The 18,812-nt window shown below is 47.8% G+C and overlaps 3 protein-coding genes across 3 annotated transcripts; all 3 read right to left on the reverse strand.

Moving 5' to 3' along the window:
- On the reverse strand, nucleotides 1–9,074 carry srp68 (signal recognition particle 68). The gene is made up of 16 exons (XM_084686150.1): nucleotides 8,958–9,074; nucleotides 8,504–8,570; nucleotides 8,259–8,372; nucleotides 7,629–7,824; nucleotides 7,146–7,228; nucleotides 6,924–7,033; nucleotides 6,762–6,844; nucleotides 6,508–6,648; nucleotides 4,235–4,333; nucleotides 4,027–4,091; nucleotides 3,691–3,844; nucleotides 3,349–3,443; nucleotides 2,932–3,061; nucleotides 2,567–2,642; nucleotides 2,323–2,375; nucleotides 1–1,545 (listed from the first exon to the last, which is right to left on the reverse strand). Exons 1-16 carry the CDS (start codon nucleotides 9,040–9,042, stop codon nucleotides 1,318–1,320), a joined length of 1,779 nt encoding a protein of 592 aa, XP_084542276.1. The 5' UTR covers nucleotides 9,043–9,074; the 3' UTR covers nucleotides 1–1,317.
- Nucleotides 9,075–9,242: 168 nt separating this feature from the next.
- polg2 (polymerase (DNA directed), gamma 2, accessory subunit) lies at nucleotides 9,243–12,128 on the reverse strand. Its single transcript, XM_084686151.1, has 8 exons — nucleotides 11,381–12,128; nucleotides 11,185–11,290; nucleotides 10,927–11,032; nucleotides 10,467–10,652; nucleotides 10,235–10,366; nucleotides 9,873–9,953; nucleotides 9,674–9,774; nucleotides 9,243–9,529 (listed from the first exon to the last, which is right to left on the reverse strand). The coding sequence occupies exons 1-8, from the start codon at nucleotides 11,862–11,864 to the stop codon at nucleotides 9,364–9,366; spliced, it is 1,362 nt and encodes a 453-aa protein (XP_084542277.1). The 5' UTR covers nucleotides 11,865–12,128; the 3' UTR covers nucleotides 9,243–9,363.
- Nucleotides 12,129–12,326: 198 nt separating this feature from the next.
- On the reverse strand, nucleotides 12,327–18,382 carry LOC146237697 (putative ATP-dependent RNA helicase DDX5). Its single transcript, XM_084686149.1, has 13 exons — nucleotides 18,164–18,382; nucleotides 17,350–17,527; nucleotides 17,170–17,266; nucleotides 16,924–17,057; nucleotides 16,762–16,827; nucleotides 16,537–16,678; nucleotides 16,156–16,316; nucleotides 15,630–15,802; nucleotides 15,385–15,495; nucleotides 15,233–15,294; nucleotides 15,086–15,145; nucleotides 13,337–13,552; nucleotides 12,327–13,096 (listed from the first exon to the last, which is right to left on the reverse strand). Exons 1-13 carry the CDS (start codon nucleotides 18,205–18,207, stop codon nucleotides 12,666–12,668), a joined length of 1,875 nt encoding a protein of 624 aa, XP_084542275.1. The 5' UTR covers nucleotides 18,208–18,382; the 3' UTR covers nucleotides 12,327–12,665.
- Nucleotides 18,383–18,812: the final 430 nt, after the last annotated feature.

Below are 18,812 nucleotides of genomic sequence, written 5' to 3' on the forward strand. Positions count from 1 at the left end.
TTTGGCGCAAATGTGTCTCGTTTAATTAGAAGCCTAGAAACCAAATCATCACGTCATTTTATAATCCTTATTCATTCTTTCGGGATATATATATATTTCATTGTTTCTCACGTTTACAGAAATCATTCTCTGGGGCTCCTTCGGGTTTTTAATGTGTGCATCTAACACATCTGAACCCTGTTTAAGACATATCCCAATGTGAAGGAAAAAATAATTCACAAATTAATTAATAAGACTAAAAAGGACTATTAAGGACAATAATTAGTCACATGAAAAACAAAAAAAACAACAACTTAAAAACGTTGGTTTCTAGAGACAGGACAAGAGGCTGAACAGACGTAAAACCTGTGCATCTCGAGTCAGATGGCAGATTCAGATGTGAGATGAAACTACCTGGCTTCGGTACAGAACAAGCCGCTCGGTGACAGTACACGTTGACTGCCTTTTGCTCCACCTAAAAATCTGATGTAAGCAGATTTTGGTATGCTGTATTAACGCGGTGTATCATCAAAGGGTTGGTGGTGGGGAAAATAAAAACAATTGGTCAACGAAAGACTTTTAACGGCCCTCCCCATTACTGTTATTTTCATTGGCATAAAATGGCCTGACTGTATTGGCCCCTAAATGTATATTCAAGTATAAATTGTAAAAAAAAAAAAAAAAAGTGAATAGTCAAATGAACTACCATCTAACCTAATATGTTATAATGTAATTAACATTACAATCAGTACATAGGTCTGGTGCCTTCACTGGCATGCAGGACAACGAGACAAACTGGCTAGATTCAATCTTTAGGCCGGAGAATAACTCAAACCAAAAAAAAAGAAGCAAACATTCAGGCAGTTCAGGACACTTGATATTGTTTGTCCCACTGTGATTCTGCGCTCTGTGATGAAAAAACAGGGCTTGGTAGTGGTGTTGTCTAGTGTGCCCTGGGATGGTAGGACAATCCCTAAAAGCCTGCAGACACCGTTCAGACTGAAACACTTCCTCCCTCCCTCCTCATCCATACTCACATCCAGATTAGGCGCTTTTAGAGTTAAGGTCATAAAAAAACAAAAAAATATTCCAGGGCCACTATATTATCTTTTTATTCCCCCTCTGTGAAAGGGGGCTGGGGTGTGTTTTGTGTGTGTGCGTGTATATATGCTTGTTTGGGTGTCTGTAGGCTGTATGAGTTTCCAGACATGGAAATGTCTAGAACCGGTTTCAGTGGTGTTTCCACAGCTCAGATGGAGAGGGAGCCCCTATCCTAGTAACCCCATGCAGCCTGATTACAAATCAATGGGGGGCCCCTATGGAAGCCTGGAGATCGATTTAGCTTCCGAACCCGAAGATGCCCTTGATGTAGCCGGTCAGGCCGCCCTTGCCCTTCTGCTCCACCTTGTCGTCGAGGGGCGGGAAGGCCACGTGGTTTAGCGCCAGGTCGAAGAAGAGGGGCTTACAGGGGATTGGCTGGAAGTCAGGCGGGAACTCGACCAGATTGGGCTGCTTTCCGACGAGGGCGGGGTCCAGGCGGAAGGTCTCCAGGCGCTCAGACAGGGGCTGAATGGAAGAGAGAGAGAGAGAGAGAGAGAGAGAGAGAGAGAGAGAGAGACAGAGAATAAAGACCCGAACAGGGCTTGACACAAGTACATACTTGTGAAGTTTGTCATTTGCTTATTTCAACATTTGCTGTATTCAGTACGTTTAAACAAGTTACATTCATACACATATGTCCTGAATGGATTCCAGTTAGCTTGTGTACAACATACCAAAAAAAACCCTGACTGACAGAATCCTGTCAGGCAAATATTCCTTAGATGAGCACGACATCGAAATGCAAGGAAACCCATGTGTAGTTTGTGCATGCTTCTACATCATATCAGTCAGTCTGCTAGGCAGCATTCCCATTTCAGTCACCTGCTGTCTACAGTACAAATGGCAGTAGTACCAGTTCATTTCAGTCATTCCAGTCTACTGGTATGGTACTGAACCAGAGCCCAGTTCCAGTTATAACCTCCATAACCCCTGACTGTGTTTTATGGTATCGCCATCATGGGAAGATGAGAATGGAGAAATGAAGATGACTTGAAATAAAGTATATATGCAGATCAAGGATATGGCTTGTTTTCAATTTCACACTTTAGTGTTTGTTTATATGTACACTTAATAAATATAGTTGGTGTCAAAGTTCTGGAACAGTGACTTTTCAAGATAGGGTGGTTCTGCGACGTTCATTGAACGGTGTGTTTCTGGGGAAGTTCATTTAACGGTAACGAGAGAGTGTGTGTTTCTGGAATCGTAGTTTAACGACTTCCTGTGGTGAAGCTCTTCTCCTACCGTGTTGTCTTTGATCTGCTGCTGGGATGGGGCCTCCGGTGCATCGCCCGTGTCTAAAACACAAAACACACACCGTCAGCGGTGCACACGCACACCTAAGAGCATGCCACAGAAGGCTACTGTGTCCACAGACTGAGGTTTTGTCTGAACGGCAACGCAGAGCAGTCACACAGGCGACAGTAAGCGGACCCACGGTGAACATTTCATGGCTCAGTAAGACGTCGGATGTTTTGGCTTCACCCACCTAAGATGGCCGCCGCCTGGAGGGAGTATTTCTCAGCGTTGACCTCAGCAATTAGCTCCTGCACATCTGGGAGATCCTGGAGGATAATAATTTTTTTTTTAAAGAAAGAAAAGCGTTATTTGCAGAATAGGTCCAAGAGATTCAGCGTGTACATTCTGTGGAGCCGTCCACCGTGCGTCCCCTCCAACGTCAGCCTGTTGGTCTGCATGCCTGGTCCACATGTCGGCCTCCAGTGGACACAAAAGCGATTCCCACTGCGTTACCCTGGCGTGGAGCTACGAGCGCGTTTCAAGATGGGCCCTCGCAAACAGGGGCTGGGGCTGGGGTGGGGGGTGAAAGGTCGGAAGGGAGCGGGCTCCTGGTACCTTGAGGCTGTTGTTGAGGGTCTTGGCCTTGGACTGGACCTCGCGGGCGTACTTCAGCACCCTCTCGTACAGGACCAGCGCCTCGCTCCACTTCTTCACCAGCACGTAGGACTGGGCTATGTAGAAACACCTGAGGGAAGACGAGGGGTTGAAGGGACTGGGCTATGTAGAAACACCTGAGGGAAGACGAGGGGTTGAAGGGACTGGGCTATGTAGAAACACCTGAGGGAGGACGAGGGGTTAAAGGGACATGGGGACGCACTGACGCCACGTGTCTGTTTACGTCTCGTGTGTGCGTGACGCAAAGTGTGTGGGCGGGTGTCACAAATACAGGGCACACTGTTGAGCTGTACACGGTGGGACATCTGACGAAGGGGCTGCAGGATGTCACCGCGCGCGTGCGCGGAGAACCCTTACCTGTAGGCCTTGTAGACGAGCATCTTGAGGGCCACCTCCTTCTGGAAGGTGTCATCCTCCTCCAGGCCCTGCAGGGCGGCCAGCTCGGCCAGACTCTGGACAAGACAGGACGACACAGACGGGAATTTACACTACTTATGAGACACACACGAGTGAGACTATGAGTCCCAAGGCCTCTCGACAGTATACGACCTCCGGTCATACACTGAAGTCCTAAAGCAGCATCCTCCATTAAAACAGGCTCCCCGCAGGGAAACCAGATGGGTTTTACCGAACCATACCCACAGCGGTGACCAGGTGTGTTGGGTGGGGTACGCCAGGCGTGCGTGCGTGTGCGCGTACCTGCAGGATGATGTCGTAGAGGCGGATGAGGTCTTGGGGCCGCGGCCCCCTCTTGTTCTCATCCGTCTGGGTCTCCTTGAGCTGGGCCTGCAGCACGTGGGCCATGCTCTCGTTCCTCTTCACCACCGTCCACAGCTTGATGTAGGTCAGGTAGCTGCACGCAAACCACACACACACACACACATTTCATGATGGAAAGAAAATGCGTGACGTACCGATTGCGTCGCAACGACATGTGGACACATGGCTTCCGCCTCCACCAACCAACCAACGACATGTGGACACATGGCTTCCGCCTCCACCAACCAACCAACGACACACACACAGTCCGCCTACCTGTGCAGGAACTGCAAGTTGGACACTTTCCCACTGTCAGCATCAGGGCCTCTCTCTCTCTGCTTCTGCAGGGCGGAAACAAACAACACCAGTCAGCCTGATTCTGACTGGACGAAAAAAAAAAAAAAAAAACATTTCTAAAATTCTAAAAACTAAAACGATGGCCGCCCTTCACCACGACGACGCCGCCGGCGTTTCACCCCCTTACCGCCTCAGCCTTAAGCTCCTCCCTCACGGCCTGGATGGTCTCTCTGCACTCGGCCAGCAGGGTCTCGTACAGGCTCTCCTTGGTCTCCTCATTGGCTGCCTGGACATAGCCGCACAGGAGGAATACAACATGACGAATCGCTAATCTGTGCAAAAAGATGCTGCAAAGGATCCTCGTACAGTGTACTAGCAGGTAGGGTACTTTGTATTGTGCCTAAGAGAAAAGGGGGGGGCCACACCTACCATGCTTGCTCTGACTCACAAGTATATTTATCTATAGTAGGTGTGATTGGGTTTTGAACGTCTATTGTGATGAAAATATAAATTACTGACTCAAACTACTCTGGTGTCGAAACAATGACGTTTCGCTTCAGCATGTTCTGTAAGGAAACAAATAATGTCGTTTAGTCAGGACAGGCCCAGGAATGCCACAGAAAGACGACACAGAAGAATTCTTGGGAGGGAAGAAAGCCTTGTGGTTCTTTGTGATCGTCGACCAGAGACGTTTCTGCTCGGCAACCTCCACATAAGATATAATGTTAGCCCGCTAAACCGACAACATAGACATGAATGGGCTTTCCAAAACACTGCTGACACATTTAGCAGTAAAAATATTATGACGAAAACAAATTCAGTTCAACCAGCTGACATGCTGACAGCTGAGATGCCCACACAACTCAAGCAAAGAATGTGTAGACAAGTCATTTGACAAATTCAACAAATGTTATCATTAAATGACTAGTGCTGTAGACGGCTCGGCGACTAAGGGGTACATGCAGCTTAGGAATGTGATGGTGGCGGGGAGGCAGAACGATGCTGTCAGACAGGTTGGCCAAACTCATTCCTACAGTATGGTAATGAAGGCCTCTAGTGTTACTGCGCTTAAAAGACCATGAACAGACCTCTTGTTCCGTCCCCACACACACACACACACACCCACACCCACACACACAGGTGTGGAGGTTATCCTATGATCTTAGCACTGTTAGTGACCAGTGCCATGGACACTATGTTCACAAATAAAACGTGATAACCATCCATATGGGAGTTGTAGTCTTTCATGCATTCCATCTTTCAGGAGGGCATCAGACAAAAAAAAAAAAAAACTGTTACTGACTTATTTTATGACTGAAGTTACTACTTACTAATATAAATTCATTACATACTTCAAAAGATGGCTGCATCATGACTAATTGTCATGCACCTTCCAGAGGAGTAAAAAGAAACACTTAACTATTTATGTGTTGTGAAAACATAATGACAAAAACTCCAGGAACATTCCGGGCTGGGCTAGTTATTAATGGACAGGCTATGAAGCTAATCTCTCATCCCTCCCGGTGGCAGACGAACGTGGGCCAACACCCTAGTAACGCCTAGAGAGACTGGTGGAACCTGTTAGGTCCTTTCTGCTGCAAGGGAGGGGGCCGAGAGAGGGGTGTGTGTGTGTGTGTGTGGGGGGGGGGGGGGGGGGGGTAGAGAAGCGTAAAAGCTGAGAGGTAGAGAGAGACACAGAGAGAGAACATATGCATCTTCTTACGCATCTGTGACATGCCACCACTGCCAAAGAAACATTTACATCTGTGTGGACAATAAAAGTTTTCTATTCAAGTTAGTTTCCGGTCATACAAGCGGGGATTCCTGAGGGAGATCGGTTTCACCAAACCAAACCACCAACTGTTACCAGGTAACGAGACGATACAAAGAACCTGTCCTTAAGAAAACTGATAGCATGGCTAGCGGCGATGCTAATTGCTCCACAGACGCGGATGGGTGTAGCCTGTGTGAGGTGAAACATCTAGAAAGCATTTGTGTTGCATTCCAGAGCCGTGAGTGGCAGTAGGTGAACCGGCTGGGTGTGTCTCTCTGGGCTCGGCTACTTAGCCTAGAGGCGGAGCACCAGGACATAAGGAGGCAGAACTGCCAGAGAGCCATGGTTGAGGTTTTGAGTGGTGACAGAGGGCGCCACCTGCTGGAAGGCAGGTGAGAGAATCTGCATCTGCTTTTATAACATCAGACACAGTTGGGCAAGTTGAATGTTGTCAAGTCCACACAAAGCCTTTGCGTCGCTTTCGCAGCAAAATTGTAAATAAAATAATTTTCCACTGAGCTATCCGTTTTACTTCATTTTAAGGGGTCCTCTGTGTCGTCTTGTGTGCATACATATAGGTGTCTGGGATTGGATTCGTTCAAATACTGTACAACATCATTAGCTGCTTATCTCTGTGGGTGTGCCTCTGTGTGTGTGTGTGTGTGTGCCTGTTTAGGGTCACCCACCTGGGCAATGGCCGCCTCGTTGTCCGCCAAGCCGAGGAGGAAGATGCGGGCCTTGTCGATCTTGACGGGCACCGAGCGTCCTCGCCACTCCACCTCGCTCATGGAGGCGGCCTGCTTGGCTCTCGTCTGGGTGATGAGGGCCTGGAGGGACACGGGACAAAAAAAAACTCAACACGGGACGCACACGCAAGGCTCCCCACGCAGGGAACCCACGGCGGGTGACGGCGTCGACTGGCAGCCATGTTTTCGCAGACCTCCAGCTTCTCAGCCATCATGCCTCCGCCTCCCCCCGCAGCCAGACGCATCTGCATCAGGTCGTTGATGGCATTCTGGTCGCCTGGAGACGGAGAAGGAGGGGTTGGAAATGAGGGGAGGCACAGGGGAGGGTGTGCGTGTGCGTGTTGGTGTGCACTCACCGATGTTGTAAGCGCAGTAGCGGATGTTGGGGGAGATCTCCTCCACCCGCTGGTGATACAGCACGGCCAGCTCCTCAGTGAAGGCACTGGCCAGCTTCTCGTAGATGGTCCTGTCACACACGGTGTCGGCCAGTTAGGGCGACACGGAGCTTCGCTCAACGTCCAACGGAAAACAACAGGCACTAAAGGAGGGGCGAACTCGAGAAGGTTCCGGTGACTCACTTGCACTTGTTGAAGGCTTCCATGGCAGCCTTCCATTCCTGCATCTCGAACTGGACCATGCCTGTCAGGTAGGAGGTGTAGGCCTGCAAACAACACAATGGATAATCCACTTTCAGTCAATGTTGTTGTTGGTCAACATAAAAAAATATATATATATATATATATTTTAATAGCATACTAGCTTTGTAATAGCATAAGTAATAGCATACTAGCTTTGTAGGCTGTACTGTACATTATTGAGCCTCAAATTGATATTCTGCCAACGTCCCATGTGTGTCGTTTGCTGCTCCTTAACCACAATTGAAGAAAGATTTTGTTTTACACATACATACATACATATACATAAACAAAATCTTTCTTCAATTGCTCATTAAAAGGTTACACAAAACACCTGGCATTTATTTGTCCCCGATAACACATTCAAGTGAACTTCAAACAGACATTCTGACTGAGCATTCCCCTCCGAGGTGTAAGGCTCCGTACCTGAGCCTCCAGCTTGGTCTTGGCGTCCACGCGGGGGCTGTCGCACAGCTTCTCCAGCCTCTCGCCGTGCTTGGCCGCCTTGCGCAGGCGCGACAGCAGGTGGAAGCGTTTGCGCGGCTCCGTGTTGGCCTCCTGCTTCAGCTGCATGGCGTAGCTCCACGCCCGCTCCGCCTCCATCAGGACCAGGAGGAGGTATCTGGGGGTAAGGGGATAATGGTTGTCACCATTACCGGTGACAACCGTGCTCTCCATTCCGGCTAGCATCTTGTTTCTATGCCTGGCCACTGCACTTCAGGACTCAAGGGGGATGGTATTATTCCATTTGCAAAGACATTTAGTTTTCATCTTTCTTACTCCCCAAGCAACTGGGGCGGGTAACAGTAGGTATCTTGAGGAAGGGAATACTGCGGTTAAGTTGAATTACAATGAAAATTTGTTTCCTAACCAAGTTAACCTAACATGATTGGATTGGTTGACCTGGACTTTCAGAATGCAACACCGCAGTGTTTCCTGTGAGAGATACACAATGAGTGGCATATGGTACAGTAGCCTGGCACCATCAAGACTTTTGGACATTTTAGACACTCGTTCGCCAAGCTTGTCGTTCCTTGGTGGAAGGGGGCAAGTTACCTGTTGTCAGAGATCATCTCTTGAGTAATTTTCTTCCCAGTGAACTTGTGTCTGTTGCCCAACTTGAAGCCCAGTGTCTTACGCAGACGACGCATGCGGCGAGAGCAGTAACCCCTGTGAACAGCGAACATATGGATGATGACGGTTATAGGAGAGAATGGTATTCTATGTTAAACCATGAGGCTAGTTAATTAGCATAAGTGATGTGTCAAAATCAGATGGGTCAATTGTGTCCCATCCATCACCTGTATCTCTGGTAATCTCCATGTCTCAGGCCGTGCTGCTGCTGGGATTCCTTGATGACCTGCAGAACTGCAAGCTGTGGTTAAGGGGCAGCAAACGACACACATGGGACGTTGGCAGAATATCAATTTGAGGCTCAATAATGTACAGTACAGCCTACAAAGCTAGTATGCTATTACTTAGAGTTGAAATTAATGACAGGCGGTGTATACCGTCTATAAGCAGTATTTTACCATTTAATCGCTGACAATTATTTGTTAGGCATTCTTTATAATCCTCTTTTCATGACAGCAAATGACACGTAACCCTATGCAGCCCCACTAGCCGTCCGGCATGAACACAACTAGCCTACCGCGCTAGCTAGCCAAGCTTAGCAGGTCTCTCTGACAGGAGTCAAGCTTTCGCTCAAATATATCTTTCTTGACCACATATATATATTTTTGTGTGAAAGGATACTTTCCAATCCAAGTCCGTCCGGTGAATTTTCTTTATTGTCTTCCATGGTTGATATTTTAGATTCGTTATGCTTGTCTGATGACATTTTCCTGCTAACGGCACACTACTGGACTGAGTGCTCCGGAAATACTTTGAGAAGCTGAGGGAGGAGCTTATCCCTGCAATGTGATGTGTCCTGTGACGTGTATTTAATTGCAACGTAAACACTTTTATTTTGTTTGAGTAAAAAATCCATGACTTACGTATATTATTTTAGTTTGATAATAACCACAAATACTGGGTGGAAAAATTTGAAACAACTTCCAATTTATTAAACTGCACAAAATAGTTTGAGGTATGTCTACAAAGCACCGACAATCTTTTCCACTGCGCCCACTTCTCCTGGACCTCCAGTTTTGGGTCTTCTTCAAAGATTATCCGCTGCAGATATGTATCTAGACACAAAGTTCTTGACCTCTGAGATGTGCATGGTCTCCTTGACGGTGGTGTCCCGGCTGCGTACCTGAACAAGGCCACTCTCCAGAGTGTTCTCACCGATCACCACGCTAAAGAGCACCCCCATCTCATCGTACCTGGACAGGCAGACATATCACATACTCACAATGGGTCATAAACCACATTACTTCCCTTTTTCATTTCCATGTCGAGGAACAGAAATCAATTCAAACTGTATTTACTAAAACGCCGAATCCTGAATAAACAACATTGCGTTTTACTTGGTGTTCAGCTGCTCCAAGGAGCTTGGCATAGATTCCAGGTATCCAGGCCATGCTGAGATTCCATCTTCCAGAAACTCTTGTAGCAAGCCTTCACACACCTGCAAGAAAGTGATATGGCGGTGGGTGTAAACAGGGTTTACCTCAGATCAATTCGACCCAACTTCCTGAGCTTCTTAACACCTCAGCATCTTCTCACCTGTCTTCGTTCCACTGTGGCTCCCCTTCCCATGTCTAAGGCCACTTTTACTGGAGCCAACACCGGATGCAGCTTCAAAACCTATAAAAGGATACCAGTAGGAGCAGGCACTGAGTGAACACATTTGAATGAATTCATTCCCACTGCCATTTTACTGTTAAATGGGGTGCAGCAGGGGCAGTGGGTAGTGGGTATGTTGTTGTGTGTTGTCTGGCTGTGTTGTCTTGCATTTTGCATTGTGTGTTTAATGTATGGCATGAACACTATTGTCTGTATGATGGTCTAGCTGCAGAACCAGTTGACCTTTGGGGACAAAAATGAATACATAAATGATGAACGTTGATTTAAAGACACATGCTCACCTTTCTCTGCAGTAGTTTCTGCTTGCTGTCAACGTGCTGTAGTGAGTTGTACATATACGCCAGCATTCCCCGGTCCATGTTGCCAGTCACTGAGAGGACATGAGGCACCACGGACTTCCTTCCATCACGACACTGTGTGTGTCAGAGACAGAGAGAAATAAGTGTGTCGCTCTACCAATAGGGGCACTGGTCGACGACCCATTGAACTAGTCCCACGAGGCCTGGAACTCACGTGTAGTTTAGTGCGAGAGGCGCCGTGTGTCCGCAGCAGCTCCGTGTCTCCCAGGCTCAGCAGCGTCTCCAGGGGCTGAGAGCCCCACGGAAAACTGTACATGATCTTGATGCCACGAGACGCCCCTCCGCCCAGCTCTTCCTCGGTGACGTTGCCGCTGCTGAAGTCTGACGGGCCGAGGGCAAACTGAGCGGTGGGACGGAGTGAGGGGATGGGTGGAGGATGAGATTTCATACGATTGTTTCATTGGAATATGTCCAACTGCCGTACGGGACGCCGCATTAAACGTCGAGAGAACTGACCGACTAGTGGGTTTCTCATAATAATTGATGGATCCTTTTACCCAAAGCACATTTTTCAACCTGCGACTGCGGATTTGAAACCGCGACCTCTTGTCAAGTTCTCTAACCACTGATATGCAGAGCTAGGCTAGGATGACCCCCCCCCCAGAGTGGCCCACCTTCCTCCACCACTGCAGTCTCTGGCGTGCCCAGTAGTCCAGCCACTGGGAGGAGGTGCGGGGACTGCAGAACCAAGCCAGCGATGACTGTGTGACCTCAGCTGGGCTAGAGCAGAGCACAGATAAACAGGAACGCAGAGTACTCATGTTCAGCTAAAGCAACGACCTGATGCACTGACAGTGAACAGTGTAAGAGGAGGTGGGAATTTGATTCGTCGTCAAGCCCAGCCAATCAGCTGCAAGAGGATGAAGCCTCACCAACCAGGTGCATCTGAAGGCTGCAGGCACAGTCCCGCCTCTGCTAGGCCAAAAGGAAGCCTTCTGTTTACCAGCTCCAATGAGGACACATACTGTTCCAATGCACCTGTTGAACACAGAATATTAACCATGGCATGAAAATACATATATCTGTCATTATGTCATGACCAGGCACTGTATGTTATCACCTAGTTACCTTGGAGAAGACTTGTTCTGGCAGAGTAACGGCTCTGAAATAGTATATTTAGCTGCTGAACAAGTTGGTCCTTGCTCAGTTCTGTCTGGTTCAGCACTTCTTGTATGGCTTGACTGTCAACAACTTTAAACGGTCCTTCCTTGCTAATGTGTAGAGTGCTTATGCCGAACACTTGTGCCCTGGACCTCACCACCGAGTTCCACCATTGCTCCAGTATGTTCTTCCTCAGTTCCATTCCCAGAGGTCCATAAACGCAGGCTGCGCCATGCTGAAAGGACTTTTTGTGAGCCTGACCAGACGCGATGTAGAACCTCGCCGTACATAGTTTCAATAACGTTTCAATGCGGTCTGAATCTTCAGCGTGAGACCCTGCTGCAGAACTGTGGTCCCTGCTTTGCTGCAGAGCGAGGGCTATCCGGTCCAGTGACGTTTTAGGTTTATTCTCAATTTTTAAGATAAGTCTTCTTACACAGAAAGTGTACATGCTTAGTGGCCCTTCAACAATCCTTAAAACGTTATATTCAACCACGCAGGCAAACACAACAAACGTGTAGGTTGCGCTTACTTACTCGCTAGTTAACGTATAGCCATGACAGCATTGCATTTCTGAAGCTTCATCAGGTTTGATGCGTAAACAGGAATTTAATATATCTGGCTGGTATATACAAGTTCTGAGAGACATAAGTTCGCAACATCATAACATTCAACAAGAGATTTTCAAGCATGTGTGACAAGTCCCGGATATGAAAGTACAATTTCCGGGTTATGACCCGTTTCAGAAAATAACTTACATTGACTGTGCTTCTATACTCTGTCTGTAGTTTGTTTTTTCCTATATCTATGTTTTTTAGCCAACCCTTACAACACCATAAATGGTCTTATAATTAGAGATTTTATTTAACCTAAACAATTTTGTTTATCCAAAACTCAGACAAAAACCAAACAATTTTCATTTTTTTTAAACTTTATTTGAAGGGCCATGCATGTCCTTCACGTTGGCTCTTCATAAACATATCACGTTAAACATACCAAACTCAATCTGTGCATTACCTAGTAAAAATAAATTACTGAGGAATGTGACAAATATAAACAGTCAAAGAGCAGTGCAACAATCACAATTGCACTTGGAGCCACCAAGGGCCCCTCGTTTATAATGCTTGGGTTACTGAATAATTCCGACCCTGCTGTAAGCAAAAAAAGTTAAACAGTACAAAGGATAATATCATTATATAAGAATCAAGGACAAGAGAAACAAAGGGTGGTTTCGTGTTTTGTGTGTTACTATCTACAGTGGGAAGGGGGGTGGCATGGGGTAAGGTACCATGGGTGGTGGGGGTGGTGGTTGTTGGGTCTGTTGCGGCGGCTGAGCTGTGAAGGGGAACTGGGCGTGGTTCATTCCATTCTGGGAGGCTGCCTGAGCGCCAGCAAAGGGCGGAGCCTGGAAGCTCTGCCCGCCAAAAGCACCCACCTGACTGGCAACGCCAAAGCTAGCCTGTCCGTTGCCGCCGTAGCTGTTGCCGTAGCTACTGTTGGAGCTACTGCTGTTTCCCCCATAGCCGCTGCCATTTTGGGTTTTGGTGCCGAACGCACTTTTTGGTCCACTAGCGAACCCCCTATCGCTGTCCCTGTAACCACCACCAAAATCCCTCCTTCCCCCGGAATACCTATCCCGCCGGTCGTCCTTGTAGCCACCTCTTCCCCCCCGTCCTCCGCGACCTGGGAGAGAACACAAGACAAGCCGAGTTCAGAACATCAGACACTATGGGAGCGGGTTTCGGGTGAGACTAAACGACAGGTGGCGTCTTCGTATCAAGATGACAAATCTGGGAGCGATGACTCGGCCGACGCTCGCAAAGCCCGGGACGCCACGGCACGCGTGCGAGAACGAGGCGGTCGTGAACCACCGTGTGTGTGTGTGTGGGGGGAGAACCTGCGTTTCACCGATGGGATTCTTACCTCCGTCGCCCATCTGGAGCAGCTTGGGGTTGATGGCCTGGTTGGCCTCGCGGAGCACAGCGATCAGATCGCTGGCCTGTTTCATGTTGTTGGGGGTGAAGAAGGTGTAGGCCGTGCCCGTTTTTTGACTGCGGGCCGTGCGTCCAATGCGGTGGATATAGTCCTCAGAGGAGTTAGGGTAGTCATAATTGATGACAAATTTCACATCCTCCACATCTGTAAAGTGTTGCAGTGTGGCAAAAAGGGAAAGCCACAGGGGTTTTGCACACCACAACAGCCAAATCAAAGGGAGAAGTTAGCAATGACGACAGCTGGGGGGAAGGAAGTGGATAGTAAAAGCTGCGCTGCGAAAAAGACCATGGTGTTACACAACACATCCAAGAATACGCGCTACTCCTTGGGAATACTACTGTGGGAAGAGAACAACGATGCACACTCCGTTTGCTTACCATATCAAAACAAAAAAACAATCCTATAAAAAAATTATAAATAAAAAAAAGGCATTCGCCCTCCCCTTTTTAAGCAGGGAAGGAGAGAACTGGGATTTGAAGTCTTACCATTAAGGAGTATGCATTCACTAGTCCTTTCCCAATGCAGCGAACTCCCCCACAAATTGTCAAGTGACATCCAGGAGCTTCTACGCAGTAGGGCCGCTATGTGCACTGGAGCCTCCTCGTGTGCCAATATACGACCGTTCAGTGGGTATGGTTTCTGAAGGTCCTTTTTTTTTCCAGTACACACTCATAAGAAGCTTGCTTATAAAGGCCACACTGCACGTCTTGCCAAGACCGAATAGACCATGAACTAATTTGAGGGGGGGACCCCCCCCCCAAAAAAAGCAAAAAGAAGGCCCAAGTATTGACCCCTGTGGGACACCTCAAAGAGCATCCCCCCCATCAGTCTCGTCTAGGCAAGATATCCCCAGAAGCCAGTGTTCACTTGAGAAAATGTCTCTCGTTGGCAGGTCTCGACATGACTTTAAAAAGCAGGCGAGGGAGGAACTTTTTTTGAGCTCTCTTATATTCACTTTCTCTAGTTGTGCCCCCCTTCCCTTTAAAACACATGTGCCAGTTCTCACCAATTTCAATAACACCACAAAAAAAAAAGATAAATGCGTTGAAAACTGCTCTCTCCATTTCCAAAAGAAAGCCCAGCGCTTTTGAGTGAGGGGGGGAAAGAATAACAACAGATAGCTCTGACAGCTCTGCAAACACCCATGCTTTTGGGGTAGAAGCTCCGCAAGTAGCAGAATGGTTCCAAATCTCAAACCAGTGACTTGCAATACAGTGCTCTCTACAAAACAAGCATGCAAGGCAAATGTCACAGCACCAAGCTTTTCTGTCTTTTTTTTTTTTTTTTTTTACGTTTGAGTTGGAAGCAGTTGGCTGGATGAATGGCATTTGTCAGGTAAATCCATGGACAGAGAACAGGTGTGTATCATAAAAACCGACCTATCAGAAACAAAGGCTGAGCCACACCGCCTTTTGAAGATAACTGGCACACAAGAAACCTTCACCTCTCTAGGCCCACTGGGTGGCAAGCCAGTGGGGCACTTCCAATATGTCCTCCTTCTCCCTCTCGAGGCCTGGATGTGTCATGCCTAGGCCCTGCCACAAAGACTGCACCTTTAGGTGAGAAAAACTCAGAAAATGCATAGAGAAGTTAAAGAAAGCAAAACCACTTTCTTTAAATAAGTGAAACATTGAGGTAAATAACAACCAGTGCAGGCTAATCCTGAGCCATACTGACCTAGGCCGCGGGAGGCCACGTCTGTTGCAATCAAGATGGGGGCCTTGCCGTACTTGAACTCTGTAAGGGAAAAGGGAAGGAGATATATTTGAAGGTACGTCGTTTGTTAAGAGATCGTTATGGAATAACTTTGACATGTTTTTATACCATTGAGAACCCAGTCCCTCTCCTGTTGGCTCTTGTCTCCATGAATGCCCATGGCTGGCCACCTGGAACACACACACAATAAGCAGGTTTAGTCGAGATTCTCACGTCAGCGGCAACGCGTGCAAGTTATTCCTGGATGCGGAGGTCCATACCCGTCTCGTCTCATCCTTCGGGTGATCTCGTCGCAACGCCTCTTGGTCTCCACAAAGATGATGGTCTTGTTCTCCTTCTCGCTCATGATCTCCTCCAGCAGCCGGAGAAGTCTGGAAACCAGGCAGAAGAGACGGTTCAAAAACCTCAACTTCAGCAGCATTAGGTTAAAAAAAACAAAACAAATTCTCCCTGGGTCAGACGAAAAGACACAGGAGTTCCCCCCCGCGATGAGTCGGCGACTCACTTGTCCTCCTTCTCCATGTCGTTGCACACGTCCACGATCTGCAGGATGTTGTGGTTGGCGCTCAGCTGCAGGGCGCCCACGTTGATCTGCACGTACTCCTTCAGGAAGTCCTCCGCCAGCTGGCGCACCTCCTTGGGCCAGGTGGCGCTCCACATCAGGGTCTGCCGGTCAGGCTGGGAGAGGAGAGGTAGAGACAGGAGAGGCAGAGGGAGAGAGGAGAGGCAGAGAGGAGAGGCAGAGGGAGAGAGGAGAGGCAGAGGGAGAGAGGAGAGGCAGAGAGAGAGAGGAGAGGCAGAGGGAGAAAGGAGAGGCAAAGGGAGAGAGGAGAGGCAGAGGGAGAGAGGAGAGGCAGAGAGGAGAGGCAGAGGGGCAGAGAGAGAGAGCGAGGTTACTTGGGCCAAGTGCCGTGTCAGTTTGAACATCCCGTCAGATTCAAGCCATGACCTGTGGTCTCAAGAGGCAGGAAAACAAAGCCTCCTCTCTCGTCACACGTTCTCTGGCTGTGACAGGAAGACGTGGCGCGTACCCTGATCTGGTCCACGATCTTGCGGATCTGGGGCTCGAAGCCCATGTCCAGCATGCGGTCGGCCTCGTCCAGGACCAGGTAGGTGCAGCGGCGCAGGTTGGTCTTCCCCGCCTCCAGGAAGTCGATGAGACGCCCGGGGGTGGCGATGCAGATCTCCACACCTGCAAACCCCACGTCACACGAGGACACCGTCAGATAAACGCCTCCCGACGACGACGACACGCAAAAAGAACGCTTAGCGACACGCAAACACGACAAGAACAACCGGGCTCTCGTCTGTCACGTCTCATACGTTGAGCGTTCCGCGTCAAATCGGATCCAAAAAAGGAATTTCCTCGTAACCCGAGGTCAAGAGAGCCAACGAGTGGTGGCGCGCCGTACCTCTCTCCAGGTCTCTGAGCTGGGGGCCTTTGGGGGCTCCTCCGTAGATGCAGGTGGTCTTGAGGCGAGACGCCCTGCCGTACTCGGCAGCCACCTGCTGCACCTGCTGGGCCAACTCACGGGTGGGAGCCAGAACCAGGCACTGTAGGGAGAGGGGGGTTAAAGCCTTGAACACCGAAAGAGAGGGCGTGTATGCGTTTGTTTTCTCATCTCTTATGTGCTTACAATAGGTCCATCCCCATGCTCCAGGAACGGCTGGTGTTGAATGTGCACGATTGACGGCAGCAGGTACTACAAAGAGAATCGAAGGCTTTAGGAGACACACATTTCACTGATGGCACAACAGCATAGCCAGAAGCCTGTATCTTCCAGTTGGAAGTCACTTACTGCAAGAGTTTTGCCAGACCCTGTCTGGGCAATGCCAACCATGTCTTTGCCACTCAGTGCCAGAGGCCAACCCTGGGACTGAATAGGGGTTGGCTCAGACCAGTTTAACTTGTTGATCACATCCATCACATAACCTGAAAAATGACAATGTAGATTCAATGTCTCATTTCTGAGAAAGATGTGTACACGTACATGTACACGTACACACACACGTCTTGTTTATAAATGACAGATGATCCCACTCACTTGGAAACTGGGCCTCATTAAATTTTATAATGGGTTTGGGGCAATCCCTGCCCTTCACTGTGACTTCTTTGGTTCTGCGGAATAGCTCCACCTCTTGCTGCAATTGAAGGTATGAGGTTATTGACAGCGAACCATAAACGCATGCAAAACCAATCATACACTACACAGAAGGACGCTTACAGGTTGTCTGCGGGTGACTTCTGGGTGCTCCTGATAAAAGTTCTTCTGGAACTTAGGAAGTTCATCAAGGTTCCAGTGTTTTTTGCGAAGCCTTTCACCAGGGTTACCAAACTTCCCTTGTGAAGGTCCGCCTCTATTTCCTCCACCCCCACCGCCAAAACGAGGTGGGCCACCATACCTATAAAAAAAGGGAGGAAATCAAGTGAGAATTGCGAAACGTCTCTGGGAATAATGCGTAACAGTTTAAAGAAGACTAGATTACCTAGATAGCTAAATGTATATAAACTAGACCGTGTAAGAGCGGAAATGTTGCGTCATCTATCTTGAAAACAACAACACTGACAGGCTTTTGTAGCGCATATTTAGGATAGAGTATTAAGACCACGCAATGACCGTATCAACTGATAACGAAGCAAATATTAACTTGTTAAAACGACAATAAGCACGAAATGCAATCAATTTTCTGCGTCATGTTTCTACTATAGTAGCAATACGCTAACAACACATGCAGAGCTGCCATTTTAATTCCATCCGCAAGGCAACATAAAACGACAACTAGACGGCATTTTGGATTTAAATATTTCTCTTGTTTATTAAAGGCGAGCTCAATATTACTACCAATCCATAAAAATACCTTTGCCGTTTCATTCGTTGAAAACTTTACCAAGGCCAGGATTTGGTTAGCTAGACAGCTGGGGTAAATAGCCGCAGTTAGCTAACTAGCCCTAGCCTCCATTATCAGATCGTAGATGGAATGCTAGTTACGTAGCTAGCTAGCGACCTAGAATTTCACTTGAATTTCAATTGCACTTACCCTCTGTCTCTACTTCCACGGTCTCTGTCAGAAAATCCAGGCATAGCAGAGAGGAATATGAAAATATTCAAATGGAAAGTGCGATAATGGAATACGTAGTTCTCGTACTGCGCCGATGTATACGTATGAAAAAAGAGTAACTATTTAAGTGCGCACTGGAAAAACAAGAGAAAATGCCGGCGGTCAAAAGTCTGTCAGAGGAGCTAGCGAATGCGAATGTTTAGGACGTACCACTTTATTTTGTGTATCAAGGCGCCTATCCTGGAACTACATCTTCTCTCTGTAAGTCATACAAGGAAGATATCTCTTCAACTTCATTTTATAATTTTAATAATCTCATAAGTGGGTCAACAAATAAAATACAATTTATGTATACTTATTACAATAAATATACCATGAATCACTACCAGACGCGCAAATTATTTTATGATCAAAGCTTACGTGGAACTATTTTCAGTGAGACCCAGGTGGAGAACCACCATTTCATACAACAAGCGTCAACCAGAGCCATAGAAAATGGCTTTGAGTTAAACGATCGATCAGTTTATAATATAAATACGAAAATATATAGTTAGATTTTAGTGGCAGAAATGTCAGTTAAGAGGGCCAAACAATAATTGAACTGACAAGAATAATGTAAGTTGAAAAT

Source organism: Hypomesus nipponensis, chromosome 21 (assembly GCF_054491055.1).
Source record: "Hypomesus nipponensis isolate SF chromosome 21, ASM5449105v1, whole genome shotgun sequence".
In the NCBI taxonomy this organism is placed as follows: domain Eukaryota; kingdom Metazoa; phylum Chordata; class Actinopteri; order Osmeriformes; family Osmeridae; genus Hypomesus; species Hypomesus nipponensis.

Coding starts and splice junctions, on each gene's coding strand:
- srp68 (XM_084686150.1), bottom strand. CDS start 9,042: ATGTCATCAGACAAGCATAACGAATCTAAAATATCAACCATGGAAGAC. Junction 7,034..7,145: donor GAAGCCTTCAACAAGTGCAA/GTGAGTCACCGG, acceptor CGTGTGTGACAG/GACCATCTACGAGAAGCTGG. Junction 2,643..2,931: donor CCCTCAACAACAGCCTCAAG/GTACCAGGAGCC, acceptor ATTATCCTCCAG/GATCTCCCAGATGTGCAGGA.
- polg2 (XM_084686151.1), bottom strand. CDS start 11,864: ATGTACACTTTCTGTGTAAGAAGACTTATCTTAAAAATTGAGAATAAA. Junction 10,653..10,926: donor GACTGCAGTGGTGGAGGAAG/GTGGGCCACTCT, acceptor CCCACCGCTCAG/TTTGCCCTCGGCCCGTCAGA. Junction 9,954..10,234: donor AGAAACTACTGCAGAGAAAG/GTGAGCATGTGT, acceptor ATCCTTTTATAG/GTTTTGAAGCTGCATCCGGT.
- LOC146237697 (XM_084686149.1), bottom strand. CDS start 18,207: ATGCCTGGATTTTCTGACAGAGACCGTGGAAGTAGAGACAGAGG. Junction 15,803..16,155: donor AGATCGTGGACCAGATCAGG/GTACGCGCCACG, acceptor CTCCTCTCCCAG/CCTGACCGGCAGACCCTGAT. Junction 13,097..13,336: donor GCTCCAGATGGGCGACGGAG/GTAAGAATCCCA, acceptor GTTCTCTCCCAG/GTCGCGGAGGACGGGGGGGA.